Source organism: Tetrahymena thermophila, assembly GCF_000189635.1.
Source record: "Tetrahymena thermophila SB210 genomic scaffold scf_8254697, whole genome shotgun sequence".
NCBI lineage: Eukaryota > Ciliophora > Oligohymenophorea > Hymenostomatida > Tetrahymenidae > Tetrahymena > Tetrahymena thermophila.
Genome location: NW_002476463.1, coordinates 1,580,906 through 1,602,489, shown reverse-complemented (window position 1 = coordinate 1,602,489; position 21,584 = coordinate 1,580,906). Strand labels below are relative to the sequence as shown.

The 21,584-nt window shown below is 22.0% G+C and overlaps 7 protein-coding genes across 7 annotated transcripts; 4 read left to right on the top strand and 3 right to left on the bottom strand. All coding sequences in view use genetic code 6, as the record gives it.

The window, feature by feature from the left end:
• Positions 1–205: 205 nt before the first annotated feature.
• On the bottom strand, positions 206–1,027 carry TTHERM_00355530 (inhibitor of apoptosis-promoting Bax1 protein; the record flags this gene model as incomplete). The annotated part of the gene is made up of 1 exon (XM_001010451.1): positions 206–1,027. One exon carries the CDS (start codon positions 1,025–1,027, stop codon positions 206–208), a length of 822 nt encoding a protein of 273 aa, XP_001010451.1.
• Positions 1,028–1,991: 964 nt separating this feature from the next.
• TTHERM_00355520 (copper homeostasis protein CutC) lies at positions 1,992–2,618 on the top strand (the record flags this gene model as incomplete). The annotated part of the gene is made up of 1 exon (XM_001010450.3): positions 1,992–2,618. One exon carries the CDS (start codon positions 1,992–1,994, stop codon positions 2,616–2,618), a length of 627 nt encoding a protein of 208 aa, XP_001010450.1.
• A 435-nt stretch (positions 2,619–3,053) lies between these two features.
• TTHERM_00355510 (hypothetical protein) lies at positions 3,054–4,589 on the top strand (the record flags this gene model as incomplete). Its single annotated transcript, XM_001010449.2, has 3 exons — positions 3,054–3,766; positions 3,895–4,471; positions 4,536–4,589. The coding sequence occupies exons 1-3, from the start codon at positions 3,138–3,140 to the stop codon at positions 4,587–4,589; spliced, it is 1,260 nt and encodes a 419-aa protein (XP_001010449.1). The 5' UTR covers positions 3,054–3,137.
• Positions 4,590–5,262: 673 nt separating this feature from the next.
• TTHERM_00355500 (cyclic nucleotide-binding domain protein) lies at positions 5,263–8,687 on the bottom strand (the record flags this gene model as incomplete). Its single annotated transcript, XM_001010448.2, has 8 exons — positions 5,263–6,237; positions 6,291–7,121; positions 7,183–7,566; positions 7,620–7,721; positions 7,777–8,052; positions 8,102–8,313; positions 8,417–8,612; positions 8,667–8,687. The coding sequence occupies 8 exons, from the start codon at positions 8,685–8,687 to the stop codon at positions 5,263–5,265; spliced, it is 2,997 nt and encodes a 998-aa protein (XP_001010448.2).
• A 2,369-nt stretch (positions 8,688–11,056) lies between these two features.
• TTHERM_00355490 (hypothetical protein) lies at positions 11,057–11,370 on the top strand (the record flags this gene model as incomplete). Its single annotated transcript, XM_001010447.1, has 2 exons — positions 11,057–11,104; positions 11,158–11,370. The coding sequence occupies 2 exons, from the start codon at positions 11,057–11,059 to the stop codon at positions 11,368–11,370; spliced, it is 261 nt and encodes an 86-aa protein (XP_001010447.1).
• Positions 11,371–14,839: 3,469 nt separating this feature from the next.
• On the top strand, positions 14,840–15,375 carry TTHERM_00355480 (hypothetical protein; the record flags this gene model as incomplete). Its single annotated transcript, XM_001010446.2, has 2 exons — positions 14,840–15,040; positions 15,094–15,375. Exons 1-2 carry the CDS (start codon positions 14,990–14,992, stop codon positions 15,373–15,375), a joined length of 333 nt encoding a protein of 110 aa, XP_001010446.1. The 5' UTR covers positions 14,840–14,989.
• Positions 15,376–16,789: 1,414 nt separating this feature from the next.
• Positions 16,790–21,292, bottom strand: TTHERM_00355470 (IPT/TIG domain protein; the record flags this gene model as incomplete). The annotated part of the gene is made up of 3 exons (XM_001010445.2): positions 21,175–21,292; positions 20,896–21,111; positions 16,790–20,847 (listed from the first exon to the last, which is right to left on the bottom strand). Exons 1-3 carry the CDS (start codon positions 21,233–21,235, stop codon positions 16,790–16,792), a joined length of 4,335 nt encoding a protein of 1,444 aa, XP_001010445.2. The 5' UTR covers positions 21,236–21,292.
• Between the last annotated feature and the right edge of the window lie 292 nt (positions 21,293–21,584).

Sequence of the window (21,584 nt, the reverse complement as noted above, 5' to 3'; positions counted from 1 at the left end):
GATTTTTTATTTTCAATTTATTTTTATATTAAAAAATAAATATTTTTAAAGAATGAAAATATGGAAATTATTTATTAAAGAAACTTTTTATTCTATTGTTTATAATTTTTAACTAATTTGCTATTATTTATTTAATTATAGTTTATTACTAATTTATATATTTGTGTGTAGATTCGTTTGATTTAGAATATTATAATCATTTCACTCATTTTAAGCTCAAAACTCTAAAGATTCTTAAAATTTCAAAGAATATATAAATAATATTATTATAAAGCATTAAAGCTCCGATCACGTAATCATCAATATCTAGTGAATATTTTTTTTCCCCTATAATTAGTTGGGTATCATAAATCAGATAAAGGGAGTAGAGCAAGCATCCAAGAGCACTATACACAATGTAAGCTACTCTTGAATAAGTAAAAACTAAAAATATACCAAATATAATAAGAATTATCACAAAACAAAAGAGGAAGCCACCCAAAATAGTGAAGTCTGTTTTAGTTTTAAAAGCATAAATTGTTAAAGCAACTACTATCCCAAAGGTCATAACAGCAGCAACTAAAATCATTTTCTATCCATCTTCGCTTGATTTATTTAAAAGAGAGCAACAAGTGCTAACAAAATATGACATGCAGAATGTAAAAATAAATAGGCAAATGTAGTTTATAGGAACAGTTTTAGCTATATTTCTGAAGCAGAAGAGAGCTATTTCTACAATAAACATTATTACTATACATGTGTATAATAGCCATAAATTATTTTATTAAAATGTGGTGAACCCTGGAGAGTACATAGCTCCGACTGTCATCAAAACAGTAACTAGTAATTGGGTACCTAATATTAAGTAGACCTTACGAATAAATCCAAGGCGAGTATTTCCTAGCAACCCTTCATTCTACTTTTAAAATAATTATTAGTTAAATTCTTCTTAATATTAATTCTAGCCATCAATACTCTAATTATTATTATACTAGGAATTATTATTATAATAGTTGTTATTTTAGTTATAATTTTATTCAATATCCATTTTATTAGACAATTTTTTTCTACTTTACTTAAAGGTAATTTTTATTTATTTTAATATTTATTAGTAATATACAAAAATTTAATAGCTACATATTTATAGCAAAATAATTAATTTATTATTCAATTCAATAAACAAATCTAATTAAAAAATATTAATCTGTTTTTAAATTGGAAATACATCTAATTAATTTATACTTTTCTTGTGAGACCATATAGAATTAAAATATTATCAAATATACATAAGGTAGATATTAGGGAGATGAACAGTGCTTTAATATTTGTCTATTTTATTGAAATACTTATTTCATTTTTAAAAATACTAAACTGTTAAATTGCTTTAGAAAATATTTAACTTTAAAATTTTATTCATTTAAAGTAAATAACTTTCATATAATGTAAACATATTTAATGTTTTCATAATAGTTTAAATGATTTGAAATACCCAAAATTTTTATAATAATAATTACATATTTGTTTAAAATAAACATTTACTATTTTATTTTTCTTATTGAATTTATTTTTCTATATTTTGCATATTCTTATCTTAATGAAAGTATGAAAATATGTAAAGTATTGTCTGTAAATTCTCTTTGTAACTTTTCTAATAAAAAAATATTTTTATTCTTTTTATTCTAGCCATTTAATTTATGATTAATTATCAATTATTCATTTAAGTAAACTACATTTTTTGATTAAATAAAATATATTAAGCATTATCAAAGGTAAGATTTACCATGATAAATTTTAGAAGAAAAGGCTTTTCCTAAAATTTTCTCAAAACAAATTTATTTTATAAAAAATAAAATTTCTGATTTAATCATCAGATTTTGATACAAAATATAACACTTTCTTTTTTGGATTATGTTAAAGTGCTATTTAATCTAATATTTGTTTTTTATTGAAAAGCCAATCTAATATTTATTTAAGATATCTTTTTTTAGTTGAATAGTAAAAATATAAAATAAATGCAATAAAATATCTTGCTTGAGTCTTGCACTGAAAGCTATACACAAAGTTTAGAGGCTTAAAATAGAGGAGCTCATAGAATTGAGCTATGTGATAATTTAGCTTAGGGAGGAACTACTCCTTCTTATGGAACCATTAAAATTTGTAAAGAAAGATTGAATATCCCACAAAGTGTAATGATTAGACCAAGAGGTGGAGATTTCACTTACAGTAAAGATGAACTTGATATCATGAGAGAAGATATTAAAATTTGCAAGTAGCTTAATGTAGATGGTGTAGTTTTTGGATTTTTAACCAAAGATTAAAAATAGATCGACTTTGAATTGACTAAAGAGTTTGTAGAGCTATCAGCTCCACTCAAGGTAACATTTCACATGGCTTTTGATGAAGTAGATGACTAATTTTAAGCTTTAGAAAAATTGATAGAATTGAAGGTTACAAGAATACTAACAAAAGGTGGAAAATTTAAAAATGCTTTAGAAGGTTAGGAAGTTTTGAAAAAATTAATTGAGTAAGCAAATGGAAGAATTGAAGTGATGCCAGGAAAAGGAATAAATTCTTAAAATTATAAGCAATTAGCAGAATTTACTAAAGCTACTCAATTACATGGAACTCAAATAGTTTGAATATGAAATAAAATTTTATAGAGAAAATCTAAATAAAAATTAGGTTAACTTTAATTTTGACAATAAATAAAATCATTTACTTGTTGAATTAAAAGAATTTATGTAATTTTTTACTAAAAATGTTAAATTTTCATCAACAAAGTTGCTCAAAAAATATTTTATTTACTAAAATATTTTGTTTTATTCCAAGGAACAAAATATGTGTGTTTGTTAGTTTTTTTGCTTGTTTGATATTTGTTTATTTTTGGATTTTTGTTAAAAAATAATTATTACTCTATCAGTCTTGAAATTTTGTTTTTTCTATATTATTTTAAAATATTAGCAGTAATTTAATAAATTTTTAATCTAATATTTTCAATTTTTAATTTAATTTGAGTTATAATTGGTGATCACAAGCAAATAAATAAGTTTGTAATTCAATATTATTAATTTAAAGAATTTACACATTCTATTTTTAAAATTTACAAGTCAAAAATCATATTGTAAGATAGAGTTATATTTAAATTTATAAATATTCTTATGAAGAAAGGAAAACAGGCTGCAAGCTAGTAGCAAATATAAATATAAAATGTTCCTTAGCCTCTTTTATAAATACTGCCTAAATAAATGAAATTAGAAAATCCTAAAAAATCAGCAAAGCCTTTTCCTAACAATCAAAATTAATAATAAATTTAAAATATTCCTCCATAAAATCCAGAGAGTGGCTAAAAAATGAAAAAGCAAAGCACTCATTTAATTTTACCTTCGATATATAGGGGTAATAATTTTTAACAGATGCAAAAAAAAAGATAAGCAAGTGCAAGCAGAGAAAATAATAACTTACCTGCATTTATTGGTGATAAAAAAGATGATGAAGATGAAGATATTTTTAGTGAATCAGATAATAAGGCAATACGGTCTCAAAGAAAAATTCAAAGACCTCAAAGCTTTATTGTTAAGAAGAAAGAGAAAAAAGGAGACTCGATTTCATCAAATATAACTCCTTCTAATAAAATGTAAAAAATGCAATCAAATAAGCAAAATCAGCAATTCTCTAGCAATAATAGTCCTACTTTGAGTGAAAAGACATTTCTAAAATATGATGATATTCTATAAAATGTTTAAAGCACTAAAAACATAGAAAAAATTAAGTTTAACCCTTGGAAAAGGTAACATTTATATTTAAATGGTTTAATGCTTTTAAATTAGATTTATATTAAAATACTTGATAAATAGATTATTTATTTGTTAAATTAGCAAATGATTAATTAAGCTAATTCTTTAATTTTTGAAATAGGTTTGATGAAAAAAAGGAAGAAAACTATGAAAAGCTGCTAGTTTAACTTAATGACTTGAAAAAAAAGCATAAAGAATAGGTTGAACTCTATTAATAAAAATAATAAAATTAAGATTTTAACAATCCAAATTTTTTGGAGATGCAGTAAAAACATGAAAAACTACTGTTGGAAAATAAAAATGAAAATTAATAAACTCCTCATTCACTTCCAGTAGAATAAAAAGAAAATTTAGAATCATTCTAGTAAATTATTAAATAAAATTCACTTGGATTAGCTCTTGAGAGATAAGGAGAAAAATAAATTGAAAATTTTAGTAAAGTTTCAAGTTCTTCTTCTTAAAAGGCTGATTAGTCATCAATTGGACTTGTTTCAGCTCCATTGATGGCAGAATAAAGTTAAGATATGGATAGAAATATATGGAAAAGAAAAAAAATAAATGAGAGAAATTAAATAATGGAAGAATGCAGTAGCATAGAGAGAGAGCTATACTAAATAAATTTTTTGCATAACAAAAATCAAAAAGCTATAAATGAATATATCAATACACAAAATTCTCTATTAAAACTCAATCTTCAAGTAATTTATTTTTTTAATAAAATTTATTTGTTTATAAATTATTTGTTTTATTAAATTTTATTAGATGAAAAAGTAAGTCAACACTAATTAACCTACTTAGATCAAAGAAAAAAACTGATTAATTTAAGATCAATTTCGTTAATTAATGTTTAGTAATCAATTAATAAAATGCATTTGTATTATAAAAAAACTATTGACAACTAAAAATCATTGGATTTTTGGTATGTAGAAATGGGAAATGAATCGAAACAATAAAAAATAGAGAACTGAAAAAACGAACATTTTGATAAAATTTATCAAAATAAAAAAGTAAATTTTCTAAAAAACTGAAATAATTGCAATATCTTTTAAATATAATTTCTAAAATTAGCCTCAATATATAAATAATTATGCACAAACAAATTTTCTCTGTAAGTATTTTACTATTTACTTCTATTTATTTGTAAATTAACAAACAGACATTAACATCTCAAACAATTTTATGTGTAAATATTAAAATTAATAAAACCTGTCAAAAAATAAATAAATTTCAAAGCATAAATAACTTTAAAATAAAATTCATTTATTATAATTAATATATTCTTAAAATTCTTCTTTTATATTATATTTTTGTCACTAAAATTTAATTTAATGATTATTATTTAAAATAAATCAGTCACTTTATTTTAAATTGAAAATTTATTTCAAAAGCAAATTAATTTTTAAATATTACATTTATAACAAAATGGTTAAATAATAATTTAAAGAATTTATCTAATTTTTTTTTTAAATTAATAGTATTTTAATAATAATCAATTTTAATTTGTATATTTAGCTTTTGATGAAATAATAAAGTTATTTTGAATATTTATTTATTTACCTAGATTATTTATATTATCTTAATTTTCTGATTAGCATCTGTTATTTGCTTGTTGGTGTATTTAAAATTTATATAAAGGCATTTATTATATATTTTTTCTTTTTGAAGGAGATAAATTTGGACTTATTTTTGCAAAAGTGTTCATTTTTACAGACGAGTTATTTTAAATTTTACTTAAATTGTTAAGTGATTTACTTCTTACACCTTCCAAACAATCTGTAAATGATTATACAGAATACTAATTATTTATGTTAGACTAACTTTGGTTTTCAGACTAAGATAAATTAGTGATAGTTTATGTAGGTGCTTATTGTATTTTTATATGAGTAGAAATATGATAACTATTCTTTTGATACTCTTAAATTAAATTTTGTTTTGTTATAATTGAGCTTTAAGTTAATGGAAGCAATTATGATTACTTAATTCTTTTGATTAAGGGACTAACATCTCTCTAGTTTATTTTCAAATTCATATTATGTATAGGCGTTATTTGAGAGAATTAAGATAAACTAGATTATATGCTTCTTGTTGAAGTAGCTTTTGATCCTAATTTGTGAGGAGTAATATCTTACTTTTTTATTTTAAACTCCATTACTGTTGATATATTTATTTACTTCTAAGTATTAGACATATTTGAAATAGAGCTTTTTCTAGAATCTGCTTGCATTTTTTATAGTGAATCTTAATTTGAAATTTAATTCTAATTTGGTCTTTAATCTGAACAGGAATTTTACTTTGAGTTTTGTGTCATTTTAAATTTTAAAACTCTCTAATCATTTTAATTTCCTTGAGATTGTTGAGTTTTCTCCATATAATTATTTATAATTTTTCCAAGCATAATATTTTGAATTTAATTAACTGATTGATCTTTGTTTCTCTCAAAAAAGACAGACTTTGATCTTTTATTCTTTAGAAAAATTAAATTGATGCTATAAATTAAAAAAAAAATAATTTGATTACGTTGTTTGTAAATTCTTGCTCTTTATTATCAGAAGACTGAGGAGTATTTTCATTTTCTTTTTTTAATTTTTCATCAACTTTTTTTTGCATGTCTCTTAAATAGTTTTTAACTCCTGATTTACCTGAATATGGTATAATTATTTTATTGTTTTTCATTAAATCTATTCTGTATTTTGTCAAACTATTTTCATTGATGTTTTTTGGTGTCTCTTAAACTATTTATTGAGGAATATGATCTTATAATGACTTTAAACTTGTTTCTCTAAATTAGTTGAAGAATCTTATTTGTAGTTACTTTTTAAATCCTTCAGATAATGGATCTTTAGTTAACGATTCTCTCAACCTTTATTTTTTAGAAGAAACCATCTCCTGTTGTTGCTCTAAAGCTTTTTCAACACTTAGTTTTTGTTGCAACGAGCTTTAATAGTTTTCTTTAAGTTTAAATATATATTTATCTGTTGTAGCTTAATTTGTAGTTGGCTATAAATTCATAAATGATTAGCTTTATGATTTGTATAATCTCTGCTTGTTAATTGGAGAAACCTACTCCTATTAATTATTTATGTTGTCTTATTCTATTAAAAGATGTATTGAACCAGGTCTTTAGAGCTAATCTAAATTTATTGTTCTTTTTTTTTTCTTATCTCGGATAGGTGATGTAGGTATCATTGGGTTCTCTTCTTCGAAAGATTCGTTATATCCAAATTAATTAAATTATTATATTTCTTGTAGAAAATACTCATTTTTAGGTAAAGCTATCTCATTTTGATCCTCACTGACTTCATTTTTACTCTTATTTGGTGATGGAAATCTAATTGGAATATTCTCTTTCTTTTTATTAAATCATTTAAGTATATTTTTACAATTATAATTTAAACTCAAATTTATTTACCTGCTTATTTTCAGGGATCATAAAAGAATTAGATTAAGAATAAGTTATAAAAGTTGATCTTCTTTGATTATTATTAACTTAGCTGCTGAAACTTTCTCTTTCTTTACTCTTATTGCTTTTATCATCAATAACAAAATTTGAATATTGAGATAGCAAATTCTCTATATTCTAAACTCTGTTTGTAGTATTAGACGATTTATTTTCCATTCTTTGCATGATAAACTAGTTAGAATTACTGTCTATCATGATTTTATTAATAAAATCTTCCTTACTAATTGCTAGTAGACAGCCTTCACTGCTTTCACAAATAACTGAGTAGCTCCTATTTTACTGCTTTATTATATCTTCTTCACCAAACATTTCAGGATACGACAATACAGAAATCTTATTAATATATATAAAAACATTAAATAATAAATACATATTTCTTATTTTACTTTTAAGTCTTTTTTAGAAGAAAATTCATTTTTATAAATAGATTTCTAGTCTTCAACTAAAATATCATTTATTCCACTATATTATTCAAATTTCATTTTAGCCTATTAATAAAATGGAATATGAAGAAAACTTATTTATATTTTTAATAGAATTTACGACAAAATCTCCTTAAGCTATTATATATACATATTAACATATCTAACCTTCTTTAAATACAATACTGTTTTTCTTAAGTTTCATTTTAATAGTTGACTAATAAATATCTCTAATTTTGGTAAAATACCATCCTTAAAATATAGGCAGCTTTGCGAAAAACCCCATTTCCTTTAGTAGCTTTTCCTCTTCAAATTATCTAATTAAAGTTTAAAACTCTCTTTTGTTTAAAATAGCAAAGCTGCAATCTGAGAGACATTTAATTGTTTCTTCTCTGGGCTTATTTTAATGATAAATAAATAAAATTGCTCTTTTATTTTAATTTTACTTTATCACCCTCTAAATCTAATTCACCAAAAGATGAACCAGGACCTAATTCTTTAACAAATTATAACAATTTTTTGCTCTTTTTGTTATGCCTTTCACTAATTTTATAGTCCAATGAATCGTTAGAGTTATTTTATTCATTTTAATCTTTTATCTTCGTATATACTCCTACTTTACCATCGAGAACAACAAAAAATTTTTAGCTAAAGCTATCTATTATTTAAATTGTAAGTTTAAAATAGATTATTCTTTTAAAAAGTTGTAAATAAAGAAAGCAAGGAATTTATCATTAAAAATAAGCTAATTGATCATTTACCTATATGATAGACAATCTAATCTTTTGAAAACGACTCTAACTTCATTAGCTCGCAACATTTTTTATGAATCTAATCTAATTTCTACTCAATATAGCTTTAAAACAATGGAATTTAAGAAGTAAACTTAATCAGGGCATCTATTTCTATAGAATTCCTCAAGTGAGAAGCTTTTCTTAATGTCTAAATGATATTCTCCTTTGTTAAAATTTCATAGATTAAAAATATTAACTAAGTAATTAAGTATGATACATTTGTGCGATTTAAATGCATTGAAGCTATAAAATTACTTGAATTCTAAAAAGTCTTTATTTTAGATTTAATGAATTTATAAATTAATTATTTTGTGGTTGTAAAATTTTTTAGGATTTAATCAACTTAAAACAATATATTAATACACTTACACTTACTTATATATTAATAATAAATCAACCTACATAAAAATTAGTTTTTATTTTTTAATATAAACTAAAATTGGTTTGCATTTACTATTTTTGTATGAAACCAAAATAAAATATTTTAACTTTTTAAATATTATAATTTAATTTTCATATTAAATTTATATTTTTCAAAAAATTTAATTTAATTAATCTTAAACATATTTTATTTTGATATTCAAAAACAATAATAAAACTGTTATCATAAATATAAAATAAGTTTTAAAATAATTTGTGAAATAACATTTAGATTTTTATTAAAATTATAATTATAAATAATTCAAATAAAAAAACTATTTTATTTGATTGCATCTAAATATTTGCTTTATATTTATAACTATAAATATCACTTATTAAATTAATAATGTCATTTTTCTTTATCTAAATTCAATTTATTTATTAATATTTTTGATTAATATTTACATTTTATTCTAAAATTTGCATAGAACTTTGTCTAAAATATAATTTGTTTGGTATTAAATTAATTATAGGATTTAAAAAGAAATTTAATTAAAATTTTACGCCTATAATTTAATTTATAAGTGAAGATAATTTTAATAAAAAGCATAAAATTTCAGAATAACTTGTAAAAAATAGAATTAGGAAGTTAATAGACTAAAAATTAATATTATATTGAAAAGCATTTTGAAAATACATACAAAATAAAAAAGATTAAAAAATAAATTTTAAATTTGCTTATAGTAAAATGATAATAAATCAATTTGAAATTTTTAATCTCTAAGGAATATTTTAATAATGAATAAATTAATTTTATTTTGAAAAACTATTGATTAAAGTATATTTATTAATTATTAATTTATTTGATTTGATTTAAGTTAAATTGGTCAATTAACACTTAATAAAGGTTTTATTTTTGGTCTTTTATAGAATAGTTAGAGCAACATATTTAAATAAATAAGTTAAAACTACTTGAGAAAAAAATAAATGAAAAAAAATGGTTAATTTGCTAATAATAGATTTATTTATTAATAATTTATCCTAAAGATATTATTTTTATGTTAAATTTTTGAAATACTTTAAAAAAACAAATGTAGTATTTCTATTCCTAATAAAATAAAAATGAATAAAATTCATATTTAATAATTAACAACAAACAATGTTTTTTTGTTTGATATTAAGATTCAAAATAAACTTAAGATGTTAGCTATAAACTATAATATTCCTATTGAAAAAAATATTTGTTTATATCTGTTATTTATTAGCTATTTTTTATGAATTTTAAGGCAATTAATAAATATATAAAAAAAATTATTCAAGTTACTCTATATTTTTCATTTAATTACATTAAAATTATTCATATGCCTTATATAAAAAATTTATCATATCCTTTTAAATATGTTATTTATAGATACCTAAAGTGTAAACTTTAGTTTTATAAGCTAGATTTAAACTGTTAGTTAACATTTTATATATTATGATATTAATAAAATGTTTTTATTACTTTAATCTTAAATTTAACACAAACCTTTCATACTTCCTCTAAATTCGGCTCCTCAACACATGGACAGAATAGAGATTACATTACAAAAATTGGAAAAAGTTTATTATTTTTAACTAACCAAAAAGTGAATATAAAACAATATACAAAATAAATTTATTTACTATTAAAAAAACAATGAAATTTTTTTTATTTTATTTTAATATTATCAATATATTCATCTTAAAACAATTAAATTGTTTTCATATTTTAATTATCGTAATTTCATGTTTACCCTTTGAAATAAGTTTGCTTAATTTTACTCATATTTTAAAAAATTAAATCTTAAAAATTTGAGAGGTAGCTCCCAAAAAATCAAATTTCATTAACAAGGTATTTTGAGGTTTTGCGCTATCTGTTATATTATTATCTTGCAATAATATTTTAATTTTATAACAAACTATTTTTTACAAAATATTTGAATATTTTTCTGTAAAAAAACGAATATTAATATATCTTAGAAATTAAAGTAGATTCGAATTGAAATTCTAAGGCTGAATGAATTTTATTATAAAACTATAATTTTTTATGGAACTCGTAATTCGATTAGATAAAAATTTAAGTTTATTACTTAAAACCCAAACTTTCAAATTCGAAGATTAGATAAATTTATTTAAAATATTTGAATATCCTTCAAAATTTATTAAAAAATAGTTAAAATTTAATTAATATTTACAAAAAAATAAAAATTGTTATAAAATAAAAAAATGGGTTGCGGCTCTTCTAATGCTCATGATCCAAAGTTGAAAGACTAAGTAATAATTACTAAATGAACTAATCAATATTAAACTTAAATAATTTATTATAGGCAAATAAAGAGAAAGTGGATCTTAAGAAATCAGAAAAAAAAGATGAAAAATAAGACAAAAATAAAAAAGAGTAAGAAAAAAAAATGAAAGAAAAAGAGAAAGAAAAAAAGAAAAAGAAAAATGAAAGTGATGAAGAAGATAATCTATAAAAAGGACTTTAAGTAGCAGAAGATTTATATAATCATATATCAAAAATGAAAATATTAGAGTGAGTTGGATATATATTATTTATTAAAGATATAGATTATTTTATTGTTTGTTTTTCTTATATTATTAATGGATTTTATCTATTTTTCTTTGTGATTCAATGTTTTAATATTTTGTTTACAATCGAAATATCAAAAGACATATAGCTGTATATCAGCGAATTTGATCAATAAAATTTTTAATCTTAAGCAAAAAATTTAATAATGAGCTCAGATTAATCGGAAAAGATTAAAAAGTTAAAGATCTAAACTTTAATAATTTTTTGTAAAATAAGGGATAAGTAAAACAAAATTATTAATTTTTGCTGATTTTAGAGATAAAAAGTTAAATCTTTTATTTTTAAAATTTATTTAGCTAATTAATTTCTTTCTATTTTGGATAATTTAATAAATTGAATAACAAAATTTGTAATTTTCCATCGATTTATTACAGATATGTAAAACATATTAATTTTTTTTTGACCACTACTTTTATTTAATGGCTTAAAGATTTTACAGTTTTTAAAAAATGAGGTTTAATATTTCTCTAAGAATTTTCTTATTAAGATAGAATAATATTCAAATAAATATTATGGTTATTAGTTGTTAATTTAACTATTCAGTAATATCCACTCATTTTAATCATTCTTGTTATGTATTTTGAGATTCTCCTTTATTAATTATTAAAATATTAGTTTACACTTAAAAGAAAAGATATGAGCATTTAATATCAAATCAAAATCTAAACCCAACTATTCTAATAAAAATGGGAGAATTTAAATAATAAAAAAATTGAAAGTAAATAAAATTTATTTAAAGTATAAAAACTAATCAATGATTTTTAGAAATTATTTCATCAAACCTTGATAACTAAAAACATATTTAAAATATATTTTTTAAAAAGTGGCTAATATAATGTGATCAATTTATATATTTATCATTCTTTATTTATTTAAAAAATGATTCAACTTTTTTGGAGTCAACTATTTTTGTGAGTATAAATACTTAAATAATACATCAATAAATTTGAATTGAACCTTATTAAAACTAGCTTAGCAATTCAGAGATATTAAGTAAAATAATAGCTTTGTTTATTAATAAACATCGATGTTATTTTGATAATTATATTTTAGCTCAAGATATTATAGTACGCCTAATTATCAAAAAATGCAAGTTAACTGTTAATATTACAATGAATTTAATAGAGCGAATATAGAAAATTACAATGAAATTAGTATAATTCACAATTATTAATCAAGTTACTAATAAAAAGGCTATGTAAAAGTAGTATTTTTTTAGAAAAAATAAAAATTCTTCTTTCAAAAAAATGATTAGACTTTATTTATAAGTTAGGATAAGATGATATTAAAAACTTTTAGATATTAACAAAAATTAAGAAATCGCAAAATTAAATTTGTTATTTTTAATTGAATTTCGAAAACAAACAATAAGTAATTTGTAATATTATTTAAGTTTTGTCTTTATTTAGATTTATAATTTCTTTTTTATATTAAAAAATTGTAAATTTTTCAATTAGGAAATGAATAAGTTTACATACATTTCCTCCCCTTAAAAGATTTACTTTAATAATAAAGAAAAATATTTGAATTCTAGTTAAATGATAAATTTTTGGAATAAATGTTTATTAAATGTTGTTATTTAAAATGTTTTATTAAATTTAAATATAACAAACACTACTTGTAATAGAATTTTTTTTATATTATTTAATAAATAAACTTTATAGAGATAAGAAATACAAATTTATTGCCATTTAAAAAAGATTAGAGTTGATAAACGTAAGGAGACATAAATTTAAAACAAAACTTAAATTGAAAATATCTTACTATTTTTTATATTTTTTAAAATTTCAATTAATTTTAACAATTCTTTTGCAACATTTTTTAATTTTTGTTTGTAATTAAACATTTTCTATTTAATCTAATGCTAAAAATTTTATAAATAAAGTATTTAAGTTCTACATTTGCTATAAATATTTGTAAATTTCCAAAATATTTAAATGAGCTTGGATAATAAGTTCTAATTTGAAGATTTTTAATTTCTTTAGCTCAACACATAATTTTTTTGCAGAAATAATTTTTATTTAATTTTAAAGTACTACTAATTTTATATAGCGAATTTATTAGCAATTAGATAGTTAATCACCTATGATGCTTGTTTCATCATTATTTTCTATACCTATTCTATTAAATTCTAAGCTAATATTAGTAGCTAACTTACATTTTGATATCTAATTACATAATTCTTCAGCACCTTAAGCTAAAATATAATTACGCAAAAAGGACACTTCAATATTTTCTAATAATTAACATTAAGATATTGCCTCTCCTATCTAAAATGATAAGTTAGTATTAATATCATTCTTATAAAAAATTAATGCTATATGCTTTAAATATGCACATTTTACTATTGCTTAACATATTTCGCTGATTCCACAAAAGTGAAATGATATTTCTGATAAAAAAATTTGTAAATATGCTAAATTTTTGCATTATCTAACTATATTCGATTTAAGCCACTGTTTTGGAAATTCATTTTTAGAAAACTTTGAACAATCAAAATCTGATGAAATAATTTCTAAAAATCTTTAATTTGCTTTTTATATAATTCCCTATTATTAGTTTTCATCTTTTTCATTTATTAAATCCTCCCATTATAATTTGAATGTTTATGTTTAGTCTTTGATTTTATATTGAATGCTCATGCTTTTATCTTACTTTAAATGTAAATTAATATTTTAATAATTAATAAATGAAAAACTTAAAATAATTCCAAGAAGAATAAAATAAATGGATATTATTTATTCTTAAAAGGCAACGCAAAATAAAATTTTTGTTATATTTTATCTTATTTTATCAAACATATTCACAGTTTATAGCTAAATTGCTGAAGGAACACAAAATAAGTATCCATTAATTTAATCATAATATTATTTTAATAGGGTAAAAATTAATTACTCTCAATATTTAAAATTTTTTTTCTACTTTAATTCTTTTCAAATTATTATTATCTTTTTAATTTTCTAAATAAAAATAAAATAAATTCATTTAATATGGAATAATTTTCATTAAAGAAAAATTAAATGTTTTAAACTCAATCTACTAAATATTTAAAAATAATTAACAAAAAAAAAACACAAAAAATTAAGAATTAAAATATTATTGTATTTAATAGGAGGGGAGTTTTAAAAATATGTTATGCTATTATTATATATTTAGAAATTTTAACAAAATAGTTGGCTTGCTTTTATCTAAGTGAAATTCCAAGGAAAAGTTAGATACCTAGAAGGTTGAAGCTTATTTAGTGGTAGTACAAGCTATACTCTCATAGGTGCACAAGGAGATAGGTAATTAGAATAAATATTATGGACAATAAAATATCAATTATATATATTTTAATGTATATTTTTCAAGTTTCAAAACATAAATACATTTTTATGAAAAATTATAACAATTCAACATAAATTTTTATAAGAAGGTTGTTTCGAATTTAATAAAACCTCAATTTCGAGAAAATTTAATTTTATAAACTGTTTCAAATAGTATAAGTATTCCTCTTTATTTAATAAATAATAAATTTAATTAAGTTATACTAAAATCTTAAAAAGTTGTATTTTTAAAATAAAAAAATGGGTTGTGGCACATCTAATGAATCCTCTGCATCAAAGCCAAAAGAACATGTAATTTTACTGATTTAAATTAAATAATTTTTAATTTTATTAATCCGAAACAGGACAATCATGTCAAACCAGAACAAAAGAAAGAAAAAAAATCTGATAAATAAGATGAAAAATAAGATCACAATAAGAAAAACAAAGATAAGAAAGATAAAGATAATTTGAAAGAAGAGGACCACAACTCAGAAAAAGAACATAAAAAAGATAAAAAGAAAGAAAAAAACCATGACAAAGACCACGATAAAGACAGTGATAATGAAAAAAATAGTCACAAAAGCAAAGATAAAAAGAAAAAGAAAAAATAAGATGATCACAGCAGTGAAGAAGATGATAAATGACTACTTAGATTATTTTAATTATTAAATTTTTTAAATTTAATCTGAAATTATAATGATAATATATATTATTAGCTTCATGTTTTGTTTTAAGTATTTTTTTAAAGAATATAGTTTCTTAAAAATTTATTTTATTCCTATTTTATTACTTATGAGTAGCTTTTCATAAAATGAAGAAAAAAGCTTGGATAAATATTTGCTTGCAAAATCTATCTAATTTTCTTATTTAGTTGGAAAAATATTAAAAAATTATCAAAACAGCAAGAATAATATTAAAAATAAATGATCTCAGACTCTTTGAATAATACCTTAGATTAATAAATAAATTATTAAACAAATCTTTTGTTTTATTTATTATTGGTTTTCGAAATTTTTGATTTATCTCTTTTTAGTTATTATAACCACTATTTTTGTATGGATAATATTTGTGCATTTTATTAAATTAATTTAACCATAAAACAAAATTTAATAAATTTTATGGTTAAATAATTCTATATCATTAGCTACTTTCTTTTCTTACAAGTAGCCTTGCATAAAATGAACAAAGAAGTTATGATAAAATAATTACTTGCAGGATCTATCTAATTCAATTATAGAGCTGGAGAATAATTAAAAATAATCAAAACAGCAAGAATAATCTCAAATGAATGATCTCAGATTTTTTGAATTACCTTATAAAATTAACAAATAAATTATCAAACAAATCTTAAATATCGATTTTCGAAATTTTTAATTTGTCTCTTTCGAGTTAATATAATTATTATTTGTATGGACAATCTTTATTAAATTAATTCAGCCACAAAACAAACTTATAATAAATTTTATGGTTAAATTAATTCTATACCAGAAGTTACTTAGCTTGAATCATCACTTTTATTCAATCTCTTTAGCTATTTTAAAATGAAATGTATTAATAGTAAATAAGAATATTTAATATGATTTCTATTTATTACTTTAAACTCTTATATTTGTTTATAAATTAAAATAATAAATGTCACGCTATAAGAAATCTATTTTAAGTTAGGGTTCTAATAAATATAAATCAGAATTGTCTTCTGAAATACAGAATAAATTTTTAGAATAGGAATATAAATATTCGATGCTAATAAAATCATAATAATAAAACAATATCAATAAAATGATTTGTTAATTTCAAAGAGAAATTCTTTAACAGAAAAAACTTTCACAGTAAATTAAAAAATATAAAATCTTAATTTAGAACAGAAATTATTTGTTGAATTTATTATCTAAAATAAAAGCATTTCTCATATTTTTAAGAATAAAGAGATCATCATGCTTAAAATAATTTAAAAAATATATTGAATGATTCAACTTTATATAAAAAGAAAAAATAAAATTTAAAAAATTTTATATAAAAATACTCATTAAAAAAATACAAATTTATAGGACTAATTTATCATTGGGTTTATAAAGAAACTGAAATATTAAACATCTGTCCATCTTTATTTTTAATACATACTAGTATACCATCTGAAACTATTTAGTAATCACCATGCTGACAAGTTTCAACATTTAAATTGTTAACTGGTAAAATGTCTATTCCATTATACCCCATCTCTAACTAAAGTTTAACTTTCAAATTAGATACATCTTATTTATACTTAACTATATAGCCCTTAGATGTGTCTTAGAAATATAGTGGATTTAATTCAAAATAGCATGGAAGCATTGGCTTAGAGTTATCTTATTACTCAACAAATTAAAATTCTGTAATATCTTCTAAAACTGCTACAAAAGTTCCTTAATTGTTAAACATTTATCCACTTACTAGAGTTTGCTCACCGCTTAACTGATAACAATTGTAATCTTATGGATACTTATTCCAGTTTGAGGCTTTAGCGGTAATTATACCTATTTGCTTACTGCAAAAGTAGTGCTAAGCATTTTATGTGCAACTAAGTTAGGGTCTAACTAAATTAGCACTAAATACATTTTAAGTTTGACCTGTTAAGGACCCATCAGAATCAATTAATATGAAGCCTTAACTCTAGTTATTTTATTAGAAGAAGGATGAATTTTAACTGATATCAGAAACAACATTAAATGACTCTATAAGATTTATACCATTAACATAAGATTAGAATCCTACCAAACTGTCTTATGGAGTATTAGAAAATCCTTATAATTCAAATTATTGTAATTATGATTAGACAAAACCTTCATCTCTATATTGCATAGTAATAATGTTTGGAGTAAATTTAGTTGCATTTGATATTGAATTTGCAACTATAAAGAATTTTGTTTGCTTTTGGTTGTCAGATTCTAGAATTAGTTTGTATCCAGCAGGATTTCTAAAAGCATTATTTTAATTTTAGAAAACAGATTATGACAAATTCAATACAGTAAAGGCGAGACTTTGTGTTCTAATATTATGGGGAGAAAGCTAGGTCGAGAAATAGTTTGTAGAAAAGCAAACGTTCTATTCCATAGAAATAATCTATGTGGATTCAATCATAGTATCCAAACAAGAGTTTGAGGAAACTATAATGTTGTTTGAAAAATTTTAGCTTGATGGTACAGCTGGAGTGGTATAATAGAAATATCTAGTAATTGAAACACCAGCTTAGAGGAAGTTACCTTCAAACAATTTAAAATTAATACTGATTGTTTTAAGAGTGTTGGAATTATTAGGTCTTATGATATAACTATTTTAGAAAGTATCACCATTAAAAACGAGGTCATCATAAGCTTGAATAACACTTGATTAGATATTTTTGAATTCAACATATTAATTAGATGATTAAGAGCTTGGTGCACTGACATTAACGAATGAGTTCACTAAGTTATTGATAATTACTAGATATGGAATATTAACTCTAGTATCTTAGATATCATCAAGTATACCTATCCTTGGTTCAGATTCCCCTATTGAGATTTAAACATTTCTGCTGGTTTACAAAACTGGTACATTAATGCTTAGGTTTTACTTTTATCCATTCTTCTATGTTAAAGTTTCTTGTATGTTTGTGTGAAGATTTTAAACAGGGGTTGTCAGAAGGACACTATTACCACTGACACTATCTACTTAGAATACTTCATTCACATCATTTTGAGTTGTAGCCAAAACAACTATTTAAGCTCCTTTTTAGAGATAAACAGGGTTTTCGTTTAGAATGATTGATGTTGATAATGGAGAAACTTAACTTAGCAAACTGTAGTTATATTTTTATAACTTTTGACCATAAGACCTAACTTTTAGAATGTTAAGTTTATTTATTTGTACATCAAAATTAGAGTTGATTCTAATATCTTAAGATCCTAAACTGAAGATACCTTTTCCACTCAACAAGTTAATTGTTATACTTAAATCTTTGCTTGTTTAGAAAGATAGATATCCATCAACATTGATGGTGTCGAAATTTAACTAATCAGATTAAAATATTTTTCCTAAATCAAGATTTAATCCTAATCCTAAAGGAATACTTTAAAATTGGTTTCCATTAATTAAGTCATTTTAGACATATCTCATCTGTACTTTGTCACTATAATTGAATACATAATTGACATGAGTGAACATGAACGCAAACTCTTGTCCAAGGATAATTTTGGTTTGTTATATATGAGAGGGATCATAATATTAACTTTATCCTGAGATACATTTAATTTAAGTGTTAGTTAGACTTATAACTTAGCAATCAACTCCTAAGAATGATACTTTAGTGGTTTAAATTCCAGTGTTCTAGCTAGTTTAGAAGTTATTACCAGTTATTATAACTGTTTCACCTCCATAGGCTGATAAATTTTAAGGTTCTACACTTAAAACATAGCTGCTTTATTTGACTGGAGTAACAGCTTTTAAGAAAAGTTCAATAAAATAGCTATTAAAGATTTAATTTGATCCTATATCATTAAATGGATAATAATTTCCACCATTTATTTAATGTCCATCTTATTACTGCAAAAATTAACTTACAAAGGTGTTAGATTCTTAGTTAATCTAGTCAGCTTATTGAGATTTTTTCACGTTAAGAGGATTGGTAACTGCAATTATGATATCGCAAGTATGAGAAGTAGCTAAATTTCTTTAGAGTATTGTAGGGAATTAATATCCAAATATATCACCATCTTGGGTACTAGGTAAAATCTAATAAACATCCTTTCCTGATACACTGTAATCATCAAGGTTGGTATCAGTACTGTTATTCATGTTACCATTATGACAAAGTACATTCATTGAATAAAGTACATTTTAATTTGAAGGAGTTATCTAGAACTTTAAAATATCACCTGTTTAAACATTTTAATTGTAAGGCAACATAGTAACTGTTGGCTAAGGTAGGTAAAATTAATCAGAAGATGAAGGATAGAAACTAGCTTCACCAGCATCACTGCAAATATGGAAATAAATTCTATTCTTTTAGCTGTATTTATTGAATGAAAAAGTATTACCACTGATTTATTTCATGTTGTCAATTATTTGCCAGTTACTATCTAAAATTAGTATGTTGTAGATTTGCAAGTCAGGGAATTGTTAATTTGGTTTTAATGTCAAAGTAAAAGTGGAGGAGTCAGAAGATATATCAAAGTCAACATTTAAATAGTTAGAATTAGGATTTACATTGATTTTTATTGGTTAATTAAGAATGTTTTAACCATCAACAATCAATTAAGTTACCTAACTTGGCATTTAATTATAATCTAATGAAGTATAGACGGCGATCCCATTATTATTTTATTCAAATTCTATCATTCTGTTATTTCCTTAATCATATTAAATTTATATTTAAGAACTGGGAGCAAGGCCTTTAATTGAAGCAGCGAAAAACAAATTTCCATATTGTCTAATCATTAAATTACCACTTGGGTCTTAGCAGTAGAGCTTGTCGAGTTCTACTTTGACTTAAAATTGATAAGGTGCAGAACTTCCGTTTGAACCAACAAATACAATTAAACTATTAGAAGTGCTCGATAAATCTTAAGGAACAACGAATTGTAATCCAGTAGATGTCTATTAGTATTAGATATTTCTGTTACCGATAAAAAGTAGAGTTGATATTTTATCTGCTAAAAGATTTGATCCGATAATAGAATAAGTATAGCCTCTATAGAAATTACCATCCTAAGATTAAATTGCTGTAACGCTAGGTTGCTATTATATATTTACGAAGGTGTAAGTAGTTTAAGTAAGGTCAGCAGATTGAGAAAGAAGATTATTGCTAGTAACAACTACAATACCACTTTAGTTAACTAGGTTTTAAGCAGACCTAGTAACACACTAAATTTAAGTATCTGTAGAAGTAAGAATATCACAACCAACGCTTCCAATGAGGACCTGCATCTGTGTTGTGTCATAACTGAAGCCGAAACCATAAACAGTTAAAAGAACACCTCCATTTGAATTTCCTTATGAAGGTGAGATAGAATTAACTCTTACAGTAGAAGTAATTTGATTTGCTGCTTAAATAGTCTAACCATTTTTCAAGGTGATAATTCCTTAAAATACTCCGTTAAAACCTATTTAATTTTATGATAAAATCTAATAATTAAATGATAAATAAATACCTCCTTAAAATTGGCATAAAACTGAGTTTGGGTATATCTAAAGAATTTATAGTTCAATAGTTTATTGGTTGTTCGAGAGCTCAACTTTTTGAATATCTGAGGTACTGGAAATTCCTGAAAAAGTGATGTGAGATTAGCCTATGAAGGACACTTCCTGAGGAGATGCAGTCACTTCTGAAGTTTAAAGCTGTCTAACTTTCCTGTGCAGAAATTAGGCTATTTTTAGTCAATTAAAAAATATTTTTTAATTAAAAAAATAAAATCAAAATGAATGAATACCTTGTGCATTTATTAACAAGATTAAACTTATTAAAATAAGATAGTTCCTTTATAGAGCCATTTTATTCAATTTGAGTTACTTATTTTTTATTTTAATTAATTAATAAATTATAATTTTTAGCCACCGCAAAACTTTTTAAAAGTAAAAAATGTGTAAATTAAATTTTTAAAAGCCAAAATACTTTTTTGACATTTTCTGGTAGCAGATTAATCAGAAATTTGCTGATCATTTTTTATTAAATCTCAAAGTTACTTCTTTTATTTAAATATAGATTTTACCACTTCAACTCGAAAACCACAAAAAAATAATAAATAAATAAATATTGTGGATATAAAAAGTTGTTATATCATACAGTGCAAAAACCAAACAATAAGTACTTAACATATAAAATATTAATAATAAATAAATC